This window comes from Myxocyprinus asiaticus, chromosome 21 (assembly GCF_019703515.2).
Source record: "Myxocyprinus asiaticus isolate MX2 ecotype Aquarium Trade chromosome 21, UBuf_Myxa_2, whole genome shotgun sequence".
Taxonomy (NCBI): Eukaryota; Metazoa; Chordata; class Actinopteri; order Cypriniformes; family Catostomidae; genus Myxocyprinus; species Myxocyprinus asiaticus.
Window position 1 is genome coordinate 2,671,197 of NC_059364.1, and position 16,912 is coordinate 2,688,108.

At 35.9% G+C, this 16,912-nt stretch overlaps 1 protein-coding gene across 2 annotated transcripts in view; it reads left to right on the forward strand.

The window, feature by feature from the left end:
- Positions 1 to 1,015: 1,015 nt before the first annotated feature.
- nid1a (nidogen 1a) overlaps positions 1,016 to 16,912 on the forward strand; it is a 54,985-nt gene continuing 39,088 nt past the window's right edge. The window contains exons 1-6 of one of the 2 annotated variants that reach the window (XM_051647823.1): positions 1,016 to 1,299; positions 5,562 to 5,870; positions 8,736 to 8,965; positions 11,383 to 11,708; positions 15,127 to 15,261; positions 15,345 to 15,596. In XM_051647823.1, coding sequence (XP_051503783.1) covers positions 1,087 to 1,299; positions 5,562 to 5,870; positions 8,736 to 8,965; positions 11,383 to 11,708; positions 15,127 to 15,261; positions 15,345 to 15,596 — 1,465 coding nt within the window. In that variant the 5' untranslated portion in view covers positions 1,016 to 1,086. The remainder of the gene's footprint in view (positions 1,300 to 5,561; positions 5,871 to 8,735; positions 8,966 to 11,382; positions 11,709 to 15,126; positions 15,262 to 15,344; positions 15,597 to 16,912) is intronic. The other variant, XM_051647822.1, reaches the window with a different exon arrangement.

The window sequence follows — 16,912 nt, forward strand, 5'->3', positions numbered from 1 at the left end:
GATTATATTATTTATGTAGAATAAATTAATTATGGCCCCGTAAAGAGTCATTGTGAAGGAGAAATGTGAGTTGCTGAGTGTATGACTTATGTGTAACAATGAACAATGAAATATAAACATTAATTTGAATTTGTTGTGCGAAAGAGTGTTTTAGAAAGTAACTTAAAATAAAGTAATTAGTAATGTGATTACTTTTCCAATGAATTAATTAGTAAAGTAATCTTATTACAATTTTAGAGGAAATAATTAGTAATTTTTAGTGGATTACTATTTTAAATAACTTACCCAACACTGATGATGATAAATAATACACTCAAAAAATAATTTTAAGATTTACGCATTTCAATTTCATGACAAAATTCCATTAAATTTAATTGAGTAATCGTTAAATGTGCTGTAAGCGATTTTTTTTTTCATGGAAAGGTATGCAAAAACGGTATTACTCCCTGAAAGATATTACTGAAATAATATGTCGTGAGCTATCTCACCAGTCTCTGTGACAGCTCTAGACTGTGTAAACAGCAAACAAAAATGTGTCCGAACAATTACACTTTCTGACTATCAATCATTTTTGCTGGTACTCATAGTTTTGTAAGTGCAGTGAATTATTGAGGCATAATGCCATTTTTATGCCATGTTGTTCATAACAGTTGTCAGCTGAGGGCGCTATTATGCCGCTGTTGTTTTTGACAACCGTTCTCAATATAGATAATTTGGTATGGGGTTTTGGGGAAAGGGGGCGTGGCTAATCCAACGGCTCAGTTTGACAGTTTGTGGAAATTCTAGGAGGGCTAAAAGTATTAAATTCAATTTTATTAAAAATTACACAGTTCAATTTGATGGAATTTTGTTATGAAATCGAAATGCATACATTTTAAAAATATTCTAAAATATATTTTTTGAGTGTAATAAATAATAAATAAATTATAAACCTTCTGTGATTGAGCTCCGCCTCCAGTAATGAGGAAAGTAAAGTTGTGTTTCTTCAGGGAGGAGCTGAAGTTCTGTGCGGAATATCTGACAGAGGCTTCAGTCCAGAATACAGTCAGTCTCTCAGCAAGCTTCGGGTTCGGTTCGGGACTGAAAATGGGTCGGCAGAGGCAGAGATGGTCATGTATGCATACATTGCTCATATTTCTTGGATTATCGGTGTGTGTGAGCGGGATAAACCGGCAGGAGTTGTTCTCATTCGGGAGAAGCGCCGGAGATCAGACACTTCATTACGGCAATGATGAGACGAGAGAGATTTCACTGGAGAAGCCCGTGACGTTCTACGATGGACAGTTTGACAAGATTTACGTAAGTTTTTTGACGTGATCAGACGGCACGCTTATTTACTGTGGTACTGAATGGTTACTATTTTCATGCTACATGGTACATGGACGGTACTTCAAAGAACATGCATGTAAATAAAAAAATAAAAAAATGGTAAAAATAATAAATAAAATAAATTGCCATGGTAGGCTACATATCCAGAAATACATGATACATGTAAAAAAAAAAAAAAAACTATAAATAAATAAATAAATAAACTGCTTGGTACACTTTTGTTAGAGGAGAGATAATAGCTTTAAACCGATAATAATAATACATAATAAATAAATAAATAAATAAATAAATAAAAAACAAACATGGTACTTTTTTGTTAGTGGAGAGAGTTATAAATAGCTTTAAACTGATATTATTACAACTACATATTTATTTGTCTTAAATCTAAATGTTTGGTTACATCTTGTAACAACTTTATTATTATTATAATTATTATAGCCTAATAATTATTAAAATGCAAAACAGATCAATGCTTCATACACATTATAATATTTAGGCCTAATATAAAGCAATAAATAAAAATATTTAAAAAAATATATTTCTTATGCTAACATTTTAATATAGCTATTAATTAGCCCATATATAAATAATAAGAATTTAAATACATATTATATATGGTGTATTATTACATTATGCTTTATAATATTAGGCTATATAATGTAATAATGTTTATTATTGTCATTAATCAAAGTTAGTATGAAATGTTAACAAATGTTTTATCAATGGAAATATCAGAACAGTATGTGTCCCATTTATTGACATGACAAATGAGTTACTGGACTGCCTGGTATGCATTTCATCTTAATGTGTTTCTGTGCAGTTGATTAAAGCAATATATTAATCTTACATCTGCTTTCAATATTCCTGAATTACAAATAATGATTTAATACACCCACAAATGAGTGTTTGTGTTAAATTACAACACTCTAATGACCCTAAATAGGGTGCACAGCTGAAATTCCCAACACCTGCCAAACAGACAAATTTGCCTGTCACTGGTCACAGTTCAGTGAGGCTGTTTTCCAAAATAAACAAAAAAAGAACGTCTAATAAAGCTCAAAATGCAAACTCTTTACTCTATGGTACATTAGCTTGAGTTGTTTGTTTTTCGCTGCATTTCCTGCGCCTCTGATTGACTTGATACAGAGCATTAGAAACAACGGCACATTTGGCAGTAACGCAGTCTTTTCTGCTCCATAGACAAACAGCTCTTTATACTCCTCCAAAACAGAAATGCAGGTTCCAGTGCTAATTGAGTCACAGATCATTTAGAGATGTTCTGAAACAGCATTGTGCTTTCAGGTTTGCCACTTCAAAGTGTGTTGACTTATTAGCCATGCATGTCACACTAATAAGAGTTGATGTCTATATTATATAGCAGAATCATCTGTGACTAACTAATGAAGCGTGTGTGCAATTTAATTTTATGCTGAACATATTTTAAAGTCAGCATGAAACGTTTACAACCCATTCTTGCAAGTGAAAAAATGTATATTCAAAAAGAAAATATATCAGGCAAGATGTTTGAATTTTATGAATCTGAAATTGATTGGATGGTGAAAATGTTGTTGTTTCAGAGGCGGAGCAAGTTATTATATTTTAAAGAAAGATTTCAAAGGCAAACATTTTTTTCTTTGGAATAACGTGCACTCAGGGACCAGAAGGGTGGCACGGGGTGGCAGCTGCCACCCTAAAAATGAGCTTTGCCACCCTAACTCGGACCCCGCTCACATCCTGGAGACAGTGCGCAATGGCTTAACCCGTCCGTGTCGCGCATGGTCCATAAAAACTTTCTGCCAGTGTCTGGGAGGACACAGCATTCCGCATCAGTAGACAATGTTCCCGCCCCCCAGCAGACGAACTTACTAGATGCCACCACTTACTTGACTCTTGCCACCCCTTTGCCACCCCTGGCAAAAAATCCTGGACACGCCCATGTGTGCACTGACGAATTGTTCTCAATAATACCAGGAATGTGTTTTACAATAGTAAATAGTGTTGATTTTGAGTTCATGTCTAGCAACATTCCAGCTAACTGTGTGCTGATCGTGTGAATTTGCTCTCTTACCATTCTGGATGTTTTAATAAGTGGTTTTGTGGATGTTGCATACTCTCAGAGGACCATTCATGATTACACTTCCTAGAATGCTTCTCCCTTGCCAGTTTCCTTTTCCAGCAAAAATGTAGGTAGTTTCTCTCTGAGTTGTGGTAGCTCAGAGACTGCAGACTGCATTGCATAACATCATGTTTTGTTGTTGTTGTTGTTGTTGCTGTTGTTGTTTTAAGTAAAGTTGGAGCAGCTAGAGAGGTTAAAAGCAATCTGTATTGAATGAATGACAAGGTCGTAAAAAGGAAAAAAAAAATCCTTCATCATAATTTATAGGACCCCTGCAGAACACAAAGTCCATGTGTTGTAACATTCTCAAAACATCTGGAAATGCAATCAGTGAAGCATGCACATCTGTTTTGGTGCGGTTCTCCATCACAGTCATTGTACAAATGATCAAAATGTCAGTTGCATACTTTATTAAACCACCAGTTGTTCTCCCCCTAATTCATTCTTCACTACAAAGTGTTTTTGTTTTTATAGTGCAGCCTGAAGCTGTTGTGCTTAAACAATCACGAAGTTACATTTTCCACAACACATCTTTATTTTAACAGTACCAGTTTGACATGTACATTGGTCAAGATTCTTGAGATATTTTAGGATGTTTTAGCAAGTCAATGTGCAACACAAGTGTAGTGGTCCTCTTCCTATTCAAGAATAACTCTCCGTATTCTCCATATCCAAAAATGTCTTGATAATGATTTCTATTATTTACAGTATAGCTACTAGCGGTCAACCAGAATGGGTTTTCCAGTGGCGGATGGCCGATATGATGGAAATATGTGGGTGTTTCATCAACTTCTGGCATTTTTAGCACTTTGGACTTCTAGACAGTAGAGTCTTGTTACGTTTTTATACTTTCACCAATTGTTTTTATTTGTCCAATAGTGCATGTTCATGCATCACAGGAGATTTATATGATTTTTGTCATTTCCAGCACGTGTTTATAGAATTCTGTGCTGGAAGTGACGCTGATGGAAAAGACATTTTTAATGTTTTTGAAATAGAATAAATAGCTAAGGCTAATTTCATAGCTAACATTATATGCATATGCAAATAATATTTTTATACTTGCAAAATGACAGCTTGATTGGAAATTACACCCTATAAAAATATTCTGCTCACAAGTGATATTTACTTGATTTTTCTTTTTTTTGTCTCATATTTTATCTCAAGCATGCTCTTCGCTGACACTTTTGTCCACTTGTTTAAGAAGTACACTAACTCTTGAAAAATCTTTAGTTTGGTGTGGTGGAAATGACGCCACAACTGTGGGACAGTCGTAATAATTATTATTTATTTTTTTAAATGGATAGAAATCATTTTCACACAATAAATATTGAAATGGTTTATGTTTATTTTACACATGCAACCAGGTAAATTACAGGAAAATTGTTGGGTTGCCTTTACTGGTAAATGTACCACATGTGCTTGTAACAATTAAGGATGGCAAAGGAGGAAGCTGGGACCAGCTTGACAAACACATAGACATTTAATAACACTTTTCAGTGTATAAAGAACAAAAACACGCACTGCTTTTTAGCCAGCTACGTCAAATCATAAAACACACACAAGAACACGGACAAGCTTCATGCATCTCTCTTCCGTCTGCCGCGTCCTCTCGCTGGAACGTGAGGCCGGTGTGGCGCGCAGGTGGAAGTCATTCGCTCTGCCCAGATGCCGCTCGGCTTCGCCCTGCTCACCACAGTGCTGTTCACACATACCATCAAAATGGACATTTATAGGTACTTATGATATAGGGAAATTGCCAGAGCAAAATTTGCCAGTATTTTCAAAAAGGTCGTGTTCACACATGACCTCAAACGTGACAGTTGCAGTAAATTTTCTGGAAAACGCTGTGTGTGAAAGGGGCTATTGACTGATTCGGTGAGTGAGTCGGTAGATAGATTCAAATCAATAGCATATGAGTTTGAAACTTTTCTTTGATTTGAGAGTCTTTTTGATGATTAATCGAACTAAAGACTAAGCAACGCTGTCAGAAAATGTTAGTACTGAATGCAGACATTAAAGAACAATTAAGGAAACTGATCACGCTAAAATCATATTTTGTTAAAGAAATGGAACTGTATTTTGATTCATAACCCTGCTATTTACTTCCCTTCAGATCAACACCAACGGGTTTGTTTCTCTGGAGACGCCTACAGCAGAATCAGAGTATCTAGGCAAAATGCCGGCCAGTTTTGGAATGATTGCTGCTCTACAAGGCGATCTGGACACAAGTGATGGTGTGGGACAGGTGTACTTCCGCCAGGACTCCAGTCCAGCGCTTCTACAGGAAGCTGCTGACCACATCAACAGAGCCTTCCCTGAAGATGATGAGGTGAACCCCATCCACGCTCTGGTGGTCACATGGGTGGATGTGGCGTCTCACAGGCCTGAGGTCAGAGGAGATGGAGCAGAACACACGGGAAGAGTGAGTTTTATCATGATTTACGGGCTGTTCACACCAAGGGCGTAGGCAGGAAATTACTTTTGGGTGGGCCTCAATAAAAATGGATGGGCCAAGATTTCACCCAAACAAATTTTTGCCGGGGTCTGGGTAGCTCAGCGAATATTGATGCTGACTAGCACCCCTGGAGTCGCAAGTCTGAATCCAGGGTGTGCTGAGTGACTCCAGCCATGTCTCCTAAGCAACCAAATTGGCCCGGTTGCTAGGGAGGGTAGAGTCACATGGGGTAACCTCCTCGTGGTTGTGATTAGTGGTTCTCGCTCTCAATGGGGCGCATGGTAAGTTGTGCAAGAATCACAGAGAGTAGCATGAGCCTCCACATGCTGTGAGTCTCCACGGTGTCATGCACAACGAGTCACGTGATAAGATGCGCGGATTGACGGTCTCAGAAGCGGAGACAACTGAGACTTGTCCTCCGCCACCTGGATTGAGGTGAGTAACCACACCACCACGAGGACCTACTAAGTAGTGGGAATTGGGCATTCGAAATTGGGGAGAAAAGGGGAGAAATATTTAAAAAATGTAAAAAAATAAAATAATTTATCACATTTTCCTTAACATCAGAGAAGCGGCGCATTCAAACTGTTCTTTCACACGTTCAGAAATCTGAATTTATGCATTTTTAAACTATTTTATAAATATATATTTGAAGTCAAAGAATAATCTCTAATATTCAGGGTGGGCCTGGGTCTAATTTTGGTGGGTTCAGGCCTACCCCGGCCCACCCATGACTACGCCACTGGTTCACACATACAGCGATTATACCATCCACTGTGAGAGCTGTGGAGTGCTAGAAAAAAGTGGGGCTCCAAAATAATGGTAATTTGGAACTCACTTTAAATTAATTTTTATTAGAAACTTTGTTTGGAATGACCGTACACCATGGTGATAATAATTGTTTTCCCTCTGCCAAATATGTTGAGTGATCCAAACATCATCTGCAGCCTGAAACTGAACTTTTGATCAGATTTTAGGAGTGAATGCACTTAACTGCATAGAGAGCTATAGGATGCTCCCTTGCTCCCTATTTAGTGAACGACTTAACCTCCAGTGTGCTGTCTGTCTGCACTGGTGTCAGAACAGTTTGAAATGCACATTATTTTCATCCTAACTCCATATAAAGCCTCTGAAAGCAACATTTTCTCAGCTTTTAGATGAACCCATTAATTCTCAATGTGAAAATGCACAGGGAATATTGAATTTATTTACAAATGTTAATGAATAGAATCTCACTGTACACTGATAACAAAATAAAATATATAACAAAATGTATATTCAAATGAAGTGAAATGACCCACAGATGTATTAGAGTTGAAAGTTTTCAAAATAACTAACATGTTTTTTCTTCTTTTGAGGAAATGTGGTGCCAGTGTACACATATGTGAACATCATGTTTATCAGCGTGCTGACGTGCAAAACTAAATGGATTTTTTTAAAGTGGCATATCAAACGAAACTAGAGACTCTCCTCTTTACATCCAAACAGGTTTCAATGAAAAAACATTAAGAGGTTTCTTACCAGAGGCACTTTTGTTGGCTCTGCGCCCAAAGAAGCTCTTCACGAAAATCAATGGCATGCTTTTGTGTCACGTGACTCGGTGCAGCACAAGTTTAAACCTTAAATGACAGTCTAGAGTCTTGTGAACAGTATTCAGTCAGTTTTTATTCATTTCAATTGTGCGTTGCTTATAGCAAAGTCAAAATACAACGTCCACGCATGTGGATGCGGGGTTGCATGAGGTTAAAGAAATATTCCGGGTTTAATAAAAGTTGAGCTCAATCTACAGTATTTGTGGTATAATACTGATTACCAATAAAAAATAATTTCGACTCGTCCCGCCTTTTCTGTAAAAAAAGCAAAAATCTGTGTTCTAGTGAGACCCTTACATTGTAAGTGAATGGGCCGAATCTGTAAATGTTAAAATACTGTTTCAAAAGTATAGACACAAGACATAAACAATATGTGTGTTAACATGATTTTAGAGTGATAAAATCACTTACTGATCTTTTCTTTGTAAAGGTATATCCAATTTTACAACTTCATTGCCTTGATGACAATGTCAACAAACCCTAAAACCCTAATCAGGCAGTAAAATGATGATTTAAACAACTTTACAGCTCAAATAATAAACAAGTTTTAACAGAAGAATATATGTAAGTGCTTTTGTAAAATTATAAGCTTCACATTTCTGACTTTAAACACTCCAAAACTTGGCCCCATTGACTTCCATTGTAAGTGTCTCACTGTAAAAGGAGAAATGAGTCAAAATAATTTTTTGTGGTAATCAACATTATGCCACAAATGCTGTCGATTGAGCTCGACTGAACCTGGAATATTCCTTTAACCAAAGAAAAAATATTTAGTCATATCATTTCACATCATATCATCAACAAGTTATATAAATGCATAAAACAAACACGCTCACATTTTTTTTAGGTTTTTTTTTGTGTACACACCCACATCTCATCGTCAACTCTGATTAGCTGGGATTCCATCTACGTATTTTGATGCACATTTTGGGATATCGCATAAAAAATGGGAATATAGATGTGCATAAAAAAATTCTAAACTGCAAGTATTTTATTACATTGAACAAAAGTGGTTAAAACTTCCATTTCAATGTATATTTTGTGCCAATTTACCTGGAAGTGACAATTTAGTTCTCAACACATGGGATAGAAACACTGCTTTATTCACAAACATTTTCACATCAATTAATTTGTAATTTGGATGGAAATAGCTATTGAAAGTGAATGAATTCTCCATGTGTTAATGCCTCTTTATGGGTCATTTAGTAAACATAATCAAACATGTGCTTTAACATTACAGCGAAATACCTTTCAACTGGTCATTGCTTCCATGGAGATGATGTCATATGCGATTCTGCTCTACCCAAAAGAGGGAATGCAATACCAGTCCACCACCACAAGAGGCAGCAGTTACACAATGCATGCTGGATTCAGTAAAGGACAGGAAACGTACCTGGTCTTTTCTAAGAAGCAAGGACCGCATTATCGCATCACCGATGACACTGAGGCATCTGTCAGGAATTTAGCTGAGTACGTTGTTGAAGTTATTCTGTGTTGCTCTTAAAGGAATAATTCACCCAAACATGAGTATTCTGTCATTATTCATACACACCCTCATGTGGTTTCAATCCCATAAGTGCTGTAATTAAAATACATTTTGAAGACTCTTTACACCGCTCTTTTCCATTCAACGACAGTTATAGTGACCACGCCTGTCAAGCACCAAAAGAACCAAAAAACACTATTAAAGTACTCATGTAGTATATCCCAAGTCTTCTGAAGCCATATGATAGCTATGTGTGAGGAACAGACCACAATTTAAATCGACTGCATATTCGAATGCGCTTGTTTGAAAATGAAGAATTTATTTACTGTCTTCTAGGAATGGAAATTATACTGAATTTAAAGGAATAGTTCACCCAAAAATGAAAATTCTCTCATGATTGACTCACCTTTAAGCCATCCCAGATGTGTATGATTTTCCTTCTTCAGCAGAACCGAAGTGAAGATTTTTATAAGCAGATTTCAGCTCTGTATGTCCATACAATGGAAGTAAACAGGTGCCATCAGTCTGCTGGCTATTTGACGTCCAAAAGTCATATTTAGGCAGCATAAATGTAATCCACATGCATCACGTTGCTATTGCGTGATGTAAGCGCAATGACGTGTTCATGCGAGAAGTCAGAAATGCATGCTTGGTTTACAACAGACGAACAAAGGCCATGTGAGAGTTAGGTCATTTCAAACAGCATCCCAGCACTGACTTAAAGTTAAAAACGTTTCAATTATCTATTTGTTTCTTACACAAACGTATCAATTTGCCTGATGGCACCTGTTTACTTCCATTGTATGGACAAACAGAGCTGAAATGTGCTTATAAAAAATCTTCACTTCGGTTCTGCTGAAGAAGGAAAGTCATACACATCTGGGATTGCTTACTAACTTCACTTCATTGCAATGAAGATGTAACACCGTAAATAATGTGGAAAATGCCCCAACATCTGTAATCATTTTATTACACTAAAATCATGTTAACACACATATTGTGTCTATACTTTTGAAACAGTGTTTTAACGTTTACGGATTGACCCCATTGACTTCTATTGCAAGTGTCTCACTGTAACAGAGATTTTCACTTTTTTTTTTTTTTTTTTTAAGAAACAAGGGACGAGTCTACATTTTTTGGTGTGGTAATCAACATTATGCCACAAATGATATTGATTGAACTTAACTCGTATTGAACCTGAAATATTCCTTTAACAAGTTCGGTTCGTTAACAATCCCAATATGATTTTTTGAGTTCCTTTAAAGAAGTACACCCCCTTATAATTGGTTTTATACCAAACAAAAAGCATTATTGCAAAACTCTGTTCTGAATAAGCATCTTTATTATTTATTTTACGATAGCAGAAAAGATGAAGTACTTTCTACATTGAATAAGAGAGTTTAAACGTGAACTTGAAAATATTAAGTAAATACTACACTTGTTTTGACTTCAAACATGTAAAAATGAATGCACTTGCTTATAAGTAATCCTTTTTATGATTATTTGTTATTTTTTCAATGCTTCATCATGTATCAGTCTTAAAGTCAAAAACCTTGTCATATTTATTAATTTTAGTAAATTTCACAGAAAAATAAATTAAGTAAATTTTACATAACTTTTCAAAGCTGTTGTTCCCAACATGAATAATGAATGAGCTTGCATAGTTTCACTGTTTGCAAGTTAACTGACACCATTTTTATTGTTGATTTTGTTGTTACATTTGGTAACTTCTTGTTTTGTGAAGTCTGAAGTTCATTTTCTACTCGAAATTATCCGTTCATGATCAAAAACATTATCTGTTCATTGTTACCATCATCGTGTTAATAAAAGTCCAAAATGTGGAATGTTCTAGTAAAATGTTCATTTTAATTTTACTAAGCTTATTGAAATACTACTGTATGTACATCAGATTTGTAAGTAAAAGTTACTGAAATCTTTAAGTTAAATTTACTCTCTCACTTCAATCAATATTATGTCATGAAATTAAGTAGATTTGACTTAATTTTACACTATTAAAATTTTCTTAGATAAACTGTATGCAGAAATAAAAATCAAGTAAACCTTACTCGGTGAAGTTATTGTATGACTTTCGAAGACTTGTTATATTGCACAGAAGTCATTTTAACGACATACTTTTATGGTGTTTTTTGTCCTTTTTGGAGCTTGACAAACATCCAAAAGAGCTGTGTGAAGATTCTTCAAAAGTCTCATTTTGTGCTCCACAGAAAAAATAATAACAGCATGCAGGTTTAAAATGACATCAGGGTGAATAAATAATGACAGAATTTTTGTACTTGGGTAAACTATTCCTTCAACTATTCTGTGTTTCATAGACAGCATTTCCAATATTTAGGAGTGTTGGTGTACTTGGAGGTTTTCATAAAATCTGGCTGTCTTTCAGGAAGACCAACTCTGGAAAGCGTGGCGTGTGGGTGTATGAAATTGGAACGTCTCCTCACTTTACAGATGTCGCTCCAGGAGAGGTGCCGGATCTACCTTTAGATTCACATCAGTCTAGGAGCACAAGAACCCATAACCAGCAACACCAGGTTCGGGTGTATCCTGACACTCAGGAGGTGCTGTACCAGCACAACCAACACAAAAACCTGGATGGAGTTTACGATCGTCCAGAACACCCTCCACCTCTCCAAGTGAAGACCATTCAGTTTACACCTCAAGACCCGCAGGTTGTGGAAATCGATAATGAGGACAGCATTCAGGTTGATGGTTAGCATCAAACTATTTATTTGCCAGACTGCTAAATATAATTTTCTTGATTATTATTTTTGTCTCATTTTCCAGTATAAATATCTTGACATTCTTAATACAAGTTCAATTTACTTGAGAAGCAAAATTGCATAAAATGTAAAGAGTTTTCAGAGAAAACTGTAAATCTTGAATTAAAGGAATATTCCGGGTTCAATACAAGTTAAGCTCAATCGACAACATTTGTGGCATAATATTTCCACCAAAAATATTTGCAACTCACACTCACCTTTTTACAAATCGCTGTTATAACATGATTTCAGTGTGATTAAAATCTCTGTTCTACATGATTTTAATGTAATAAAATTGCTTAGGGTTTACGGCATTGTATCGTAATGGCAACAAAGTTGTAACACTGGATATAACTTGACACTGAGAAGGTTAGTAAGCAATTTTATCACACTAAAATCATGTTAACATGTAAATATTTAAGTCTTGTGACTATGCTTTTCAAACAGTGTGTATTTTAATGTTTATGGATTGGCTCCATTCTCTTCTATTGCAAGTGCCTCACTGTAACCTTGATTTTTGCTTTTTTTTATTTTTTATATATAAACGAGGGACAAGTTGAAAATATGTTTTGTAGTAATGCTGTTGACTGAGCTTAACTTGTATTGATCTCATAATTAGTGGTCGACTGATATATCGCCGAGGAGGATAAATCGGCCGATAGTCTGACTATTTAATTATCGGCATTGGCCGATACATTTTCCCATTTGGCCGATTTGTTTCTCGAGGGCGCTGAGAATCGCCTGCTCGCATGTGAAGTGACTGAGACATGTAAACAACCAGTCACGGTTCGTTTTCTTGTTACGTGCCATCGTGTTACTACAACAACAGAGTGTCATTTAAACGGTCCTAATATCAGAGGCAGACGCGTTTGAGCTCATAATGTTAAAGTGCTCGTCTGTTTCATTCTCCCTCTCTGTCCTCAACAGTTCCCTGTAACATTAACTGTCTTGTCTAATGATAAAAAAGGCAAATATCTATAAAACTAATATCATACCGTCTGCTAGTATGCGCATATCTCATTAAAACCGATTGTAACAGTTAAAGGATGGGCAAGGAGGAGGCAGAACCAGCTGAACAGTCAACGAACCTTTTAATGTAAAACTCAACATAAACATAAACAAACACACATACACATGCAGCACGGCCGTGTGCATCTCTCTCTCTCTCAAACTCTGGCTCCCCTTTATCTCACTCTCCCACTGATCATCTGATTCAGCACCGGCCGTGCACACTCACAGCCCGACACGCCCTCCTCCTCGTCACACTGATGTAATAAACCAACCTCACAAAACTTGAGCAAATCCAGCATCCTGTGGAGTGCTCATAAATCTTCCTCTAAAGCACGTATTCTATCAGCCTCTCCTCAGCAGTTCCCTGTCACTTTTCTAATGATAAAAGGCAAATATCAATAAAACTTCTATTATATACCATCTGCAAATATGCAAATATATCGCTTAAACAGATGTAATTCACGAACCTCACGAAAATCCAGCGTTTTCTTCCCGTCGAGCGCTCATCTAATATCTTCCTCTGAAGCGTGTATTCTATCAGCCAGAATTAAAAACTTCAGGATCAGGATCAAAAGTTCCTCTGATTCACAAATCATGATGGTCAGTCGGTGTCAATCCAAGTAGGTGATCCTGGCAGTTTAAACTGTCAGGAGATTACCGCTCGTGCTGGATCCGCACGAGCATGTGAGTGCAACGTAAAAGCACTTCACGTGTGGTATAAGTAAATGTCTTATTCACTATGCACTGTATGTACAATTGGTTTGATTTAGTATTTTTTGAGTAAATGCGATTGTTAATGTGCACATGCCATCTATGGTTGCTGGACTACTGTGTGTACTGTTATTTCCTTCTTCCTAATATATTAACAATTTCTTCATGTGTAAATAAATTACTAAAATTTGATGGCTAAACAGAAATCTGAAGAAACTTCTACCTACAATTTAAAATACAAAATTATATTTTGTTAGATTATTTTTTACAAAGTTAAAGTTTTGTGTGAAATTTAGTAAATATAGTGCTAAATAAGAATTTATACTTTTTTTTTTTAGCAATTTTTATATTATGTTATTTACTATATTAAATTGATATTTCGGCATTGTATCGGCCTATCGGCCACCCTACTCTCTGGATATCGGTATCAGCCATTAAAAAACCCTTATCAGTCGACAACTACTCATAATATTCTAAGTTTTTTCCCAATCAAATTTTTTTTATTGTTTTTCAGCAAAAATATAACAAAATCTACTAGATAACTAGATAGCTAAAGTTCGACTACAAACTTTATGTTAGCTTGACAAAGCCTTGTCTGAAAGTTTTTTTTTTTTTTTTTTAAAAGCTTTGGGTTTTAGAGATAGACAGACAGACAGACAAGCACACAGACAAACAGATAAGTAGATTGCATGTTTTAGCATGTAGCTAGGCGTTGCTATCATGCAGCTAGAAAATGCTATCATGTAGCTAGGTATTGTTAGCATGTTTAAGCATGAAGCTTGGTGTTACTAGCATGTTGCTAAGTGTTGCTAGCATGTTGTCAGGCATTGCTACCATGTTTTAGCATGTACTTAGGTGTTACTATTATGTTTTCTCATGTAGCTAAGAGTTGTTAGCATATTGCCAGGCAATGCTAGCTTGTTTTGGCATGTAACTAGGTTTTACAAGCATGTTTTAACATGTATCTAGGCATTGCTAGCATATTGTTAGTCATTACTTTCATGTAGCTAGAAATTGCTATCATATAGCTAGGTGTTGTTAGCATGTTTAAGCATGGAGCTAGGTGTTGCTAGCATGTTGTCAGGCACTGCTAGCATGTTTAAGGAAGTACTTAGGTATTACTAGCATGTTTCCAGGCATTGCTAACATGTTTTAGCATGTAGCTAGGTGATACTAGCATTTTTTAACATGTTGCTAGGCATTGTCAGCATGTTTTAGCATGTTGCTAGGCATTGTCTGAATGTTGTACTGAATTTGGTGCAGGAATCTTGAAAGCTCTAGGAGGAGTTAATGTCAGTAATTTGGGGTCTCGGAAGAATAATAATAAGCTTAAATAGTAGAACAGTATGTTGACTTTGACAAGTGAACATGTTAAGGTTTATGCTTAAAACAAGGAACAAAATTAATTTACCAATGAGGTAAGAAAATAAACTTAGTTCAAGATATATTCTCTGAAAACAAGTCTTATTATGTTACACAATTATTTATTAAGGAAATTCATCTTGTTTTAAGGTTGTTTAGAAGTTTTTAGTGAAAACAAGACAAAAAATACTGATTAGGAAAATTATTTTTGCAATATAAAATTGTGTTAAAACTTTCCTTGAGTCAAAATCCTTTCTCTTGTTTTTCTTATTCTTGAAATATAGTATTTTCATACAACTCTGGGGAATGTGGGAGACAAAAATGTTCCAAATTTGGTGAATGTCGGAATTATCCAACCGGGCGATGTTGCCAGTGTAAACCCGGATATTACGGCAACGGGATACAATGTTTATCTGAAGGTAGTATATTTCTGTTATTCTTTTTTTTCTCTCTATTATAGGATCATTATCTTAATAGATATTTAAATGACCATCTTTTAAAGGAATACCTCAGAGGATGAATGGCAAAGTAAGTGGCCGAGTGTTTTTGGGGAACTCGCCGGTGCCGGTGGACTTTGCCAATAATGATCTTCATTCGTATGTGGTAGTCAATGATGGCAGAGCGTATGTGGCCATCAGTGCCATTCTGCCCAGTGTTGGCTTCTCTCTTCAGCCTCTATCATCCATGGGAGGAGTAATCGGCTGGGCTTTTGCTCTTCAGCAGCCCGGCTTCAAAAATGGCTTCAGCATCATTGGTAAGACTTTTAATGATATGATTTCATAGTGAGAAAAAGTTGATAAGATCCATCTGACTTTAAAAGGGTTGTACCAAGAAAAAATTAACATGTTTGATAGCCAGTAAAGTCATTTATTAATGTATTTGTTTGATGCAATTTATCCTGAAACCCCCTACAGTAATTTATCCTACTTCTTCATCTGAGACGACAATGCTCTACAATCACGTTTTGCAATAGTAATACTAGATTGTTTCTCCTACATTTAAAGTGATAGTTCACCCAAAAATGAAAATTCTCTCATCATTTACTCACCCTCATGCCATCCCAGATGTGTATGACTTTCTTTCTGATGCAGAACACAAACGAAGATTTTTAGAAGAATATCTTAGCTCTGTAGTTCCTTTCAATGCAAGTGAATGGTGAAATTTGGTCCAAAAAGCACATAAAAGCAGCATAAAAGTAATCCATATGACTCCAGTGGTTTAATCCATGTCTTCAGAAGTGATGTGGAGTGGTGGTGGCGTAGTGGGCTAAAGCACATAACTGGTAATCAGAAGGTTGCTGGTTAGATCCCCACAGCCACCACCATTGTGTCCTTGAACTAGGCACTTAACTCCAGGTTGCTCCAGGGGGATTGTCCCTGTAATAAGTACACTGTAAGTCGCTTTGGATAAAAGCATCTGCTAAATGCATAAAAAAAAAATAAAAAAAATATGGTAGGTCAGGACAGATCAATATTTGAGTCCTTTTTTTTTTTTTTTACTATAAATCTCCACTTTCACATTCTAAAAGTGAAAGTGAAAGTGGAGATTTGTAGTAAAAAAAAAGGATTGAAATATTGATCTGACTATTTCTCAACCACACTTATCATTTAACCCTTTATTTTGGGTAAAAAAAAGATGATAATTAGAACACTTACATATTGTATCTGTTCAAAACAAATACAGAGTCATTACTTTTTCATAAAATTTTTTTTTCCATGTATCTGTTGTGGAGCATTTTGACCAAATAAAAAAAAAAAAAAATGTTCTCTGCGTTTAACACTTAAATGTATGACCCAAACATAACAGGAGGATTAAAGTCAACATGAATAATTGATCATATTTACTTTGTTAATACGTGTTCCTGTTGACATTGTGAATGATCCATCAGTATAAAAAACAAACAAAAAACTCTGTGGTCAACTCTGTGTTCAAACTCATCTAAAAACAGGCGAGCAAGGAACAAGTCCTTTTCACAATCCAATCAATTCCTGATGGACAAAATCAAGTTCTTACATGTTTTTCTTGTTGAACATCCTGTTTCACTCATAAGTCCGACTATGGAAGTAAAAT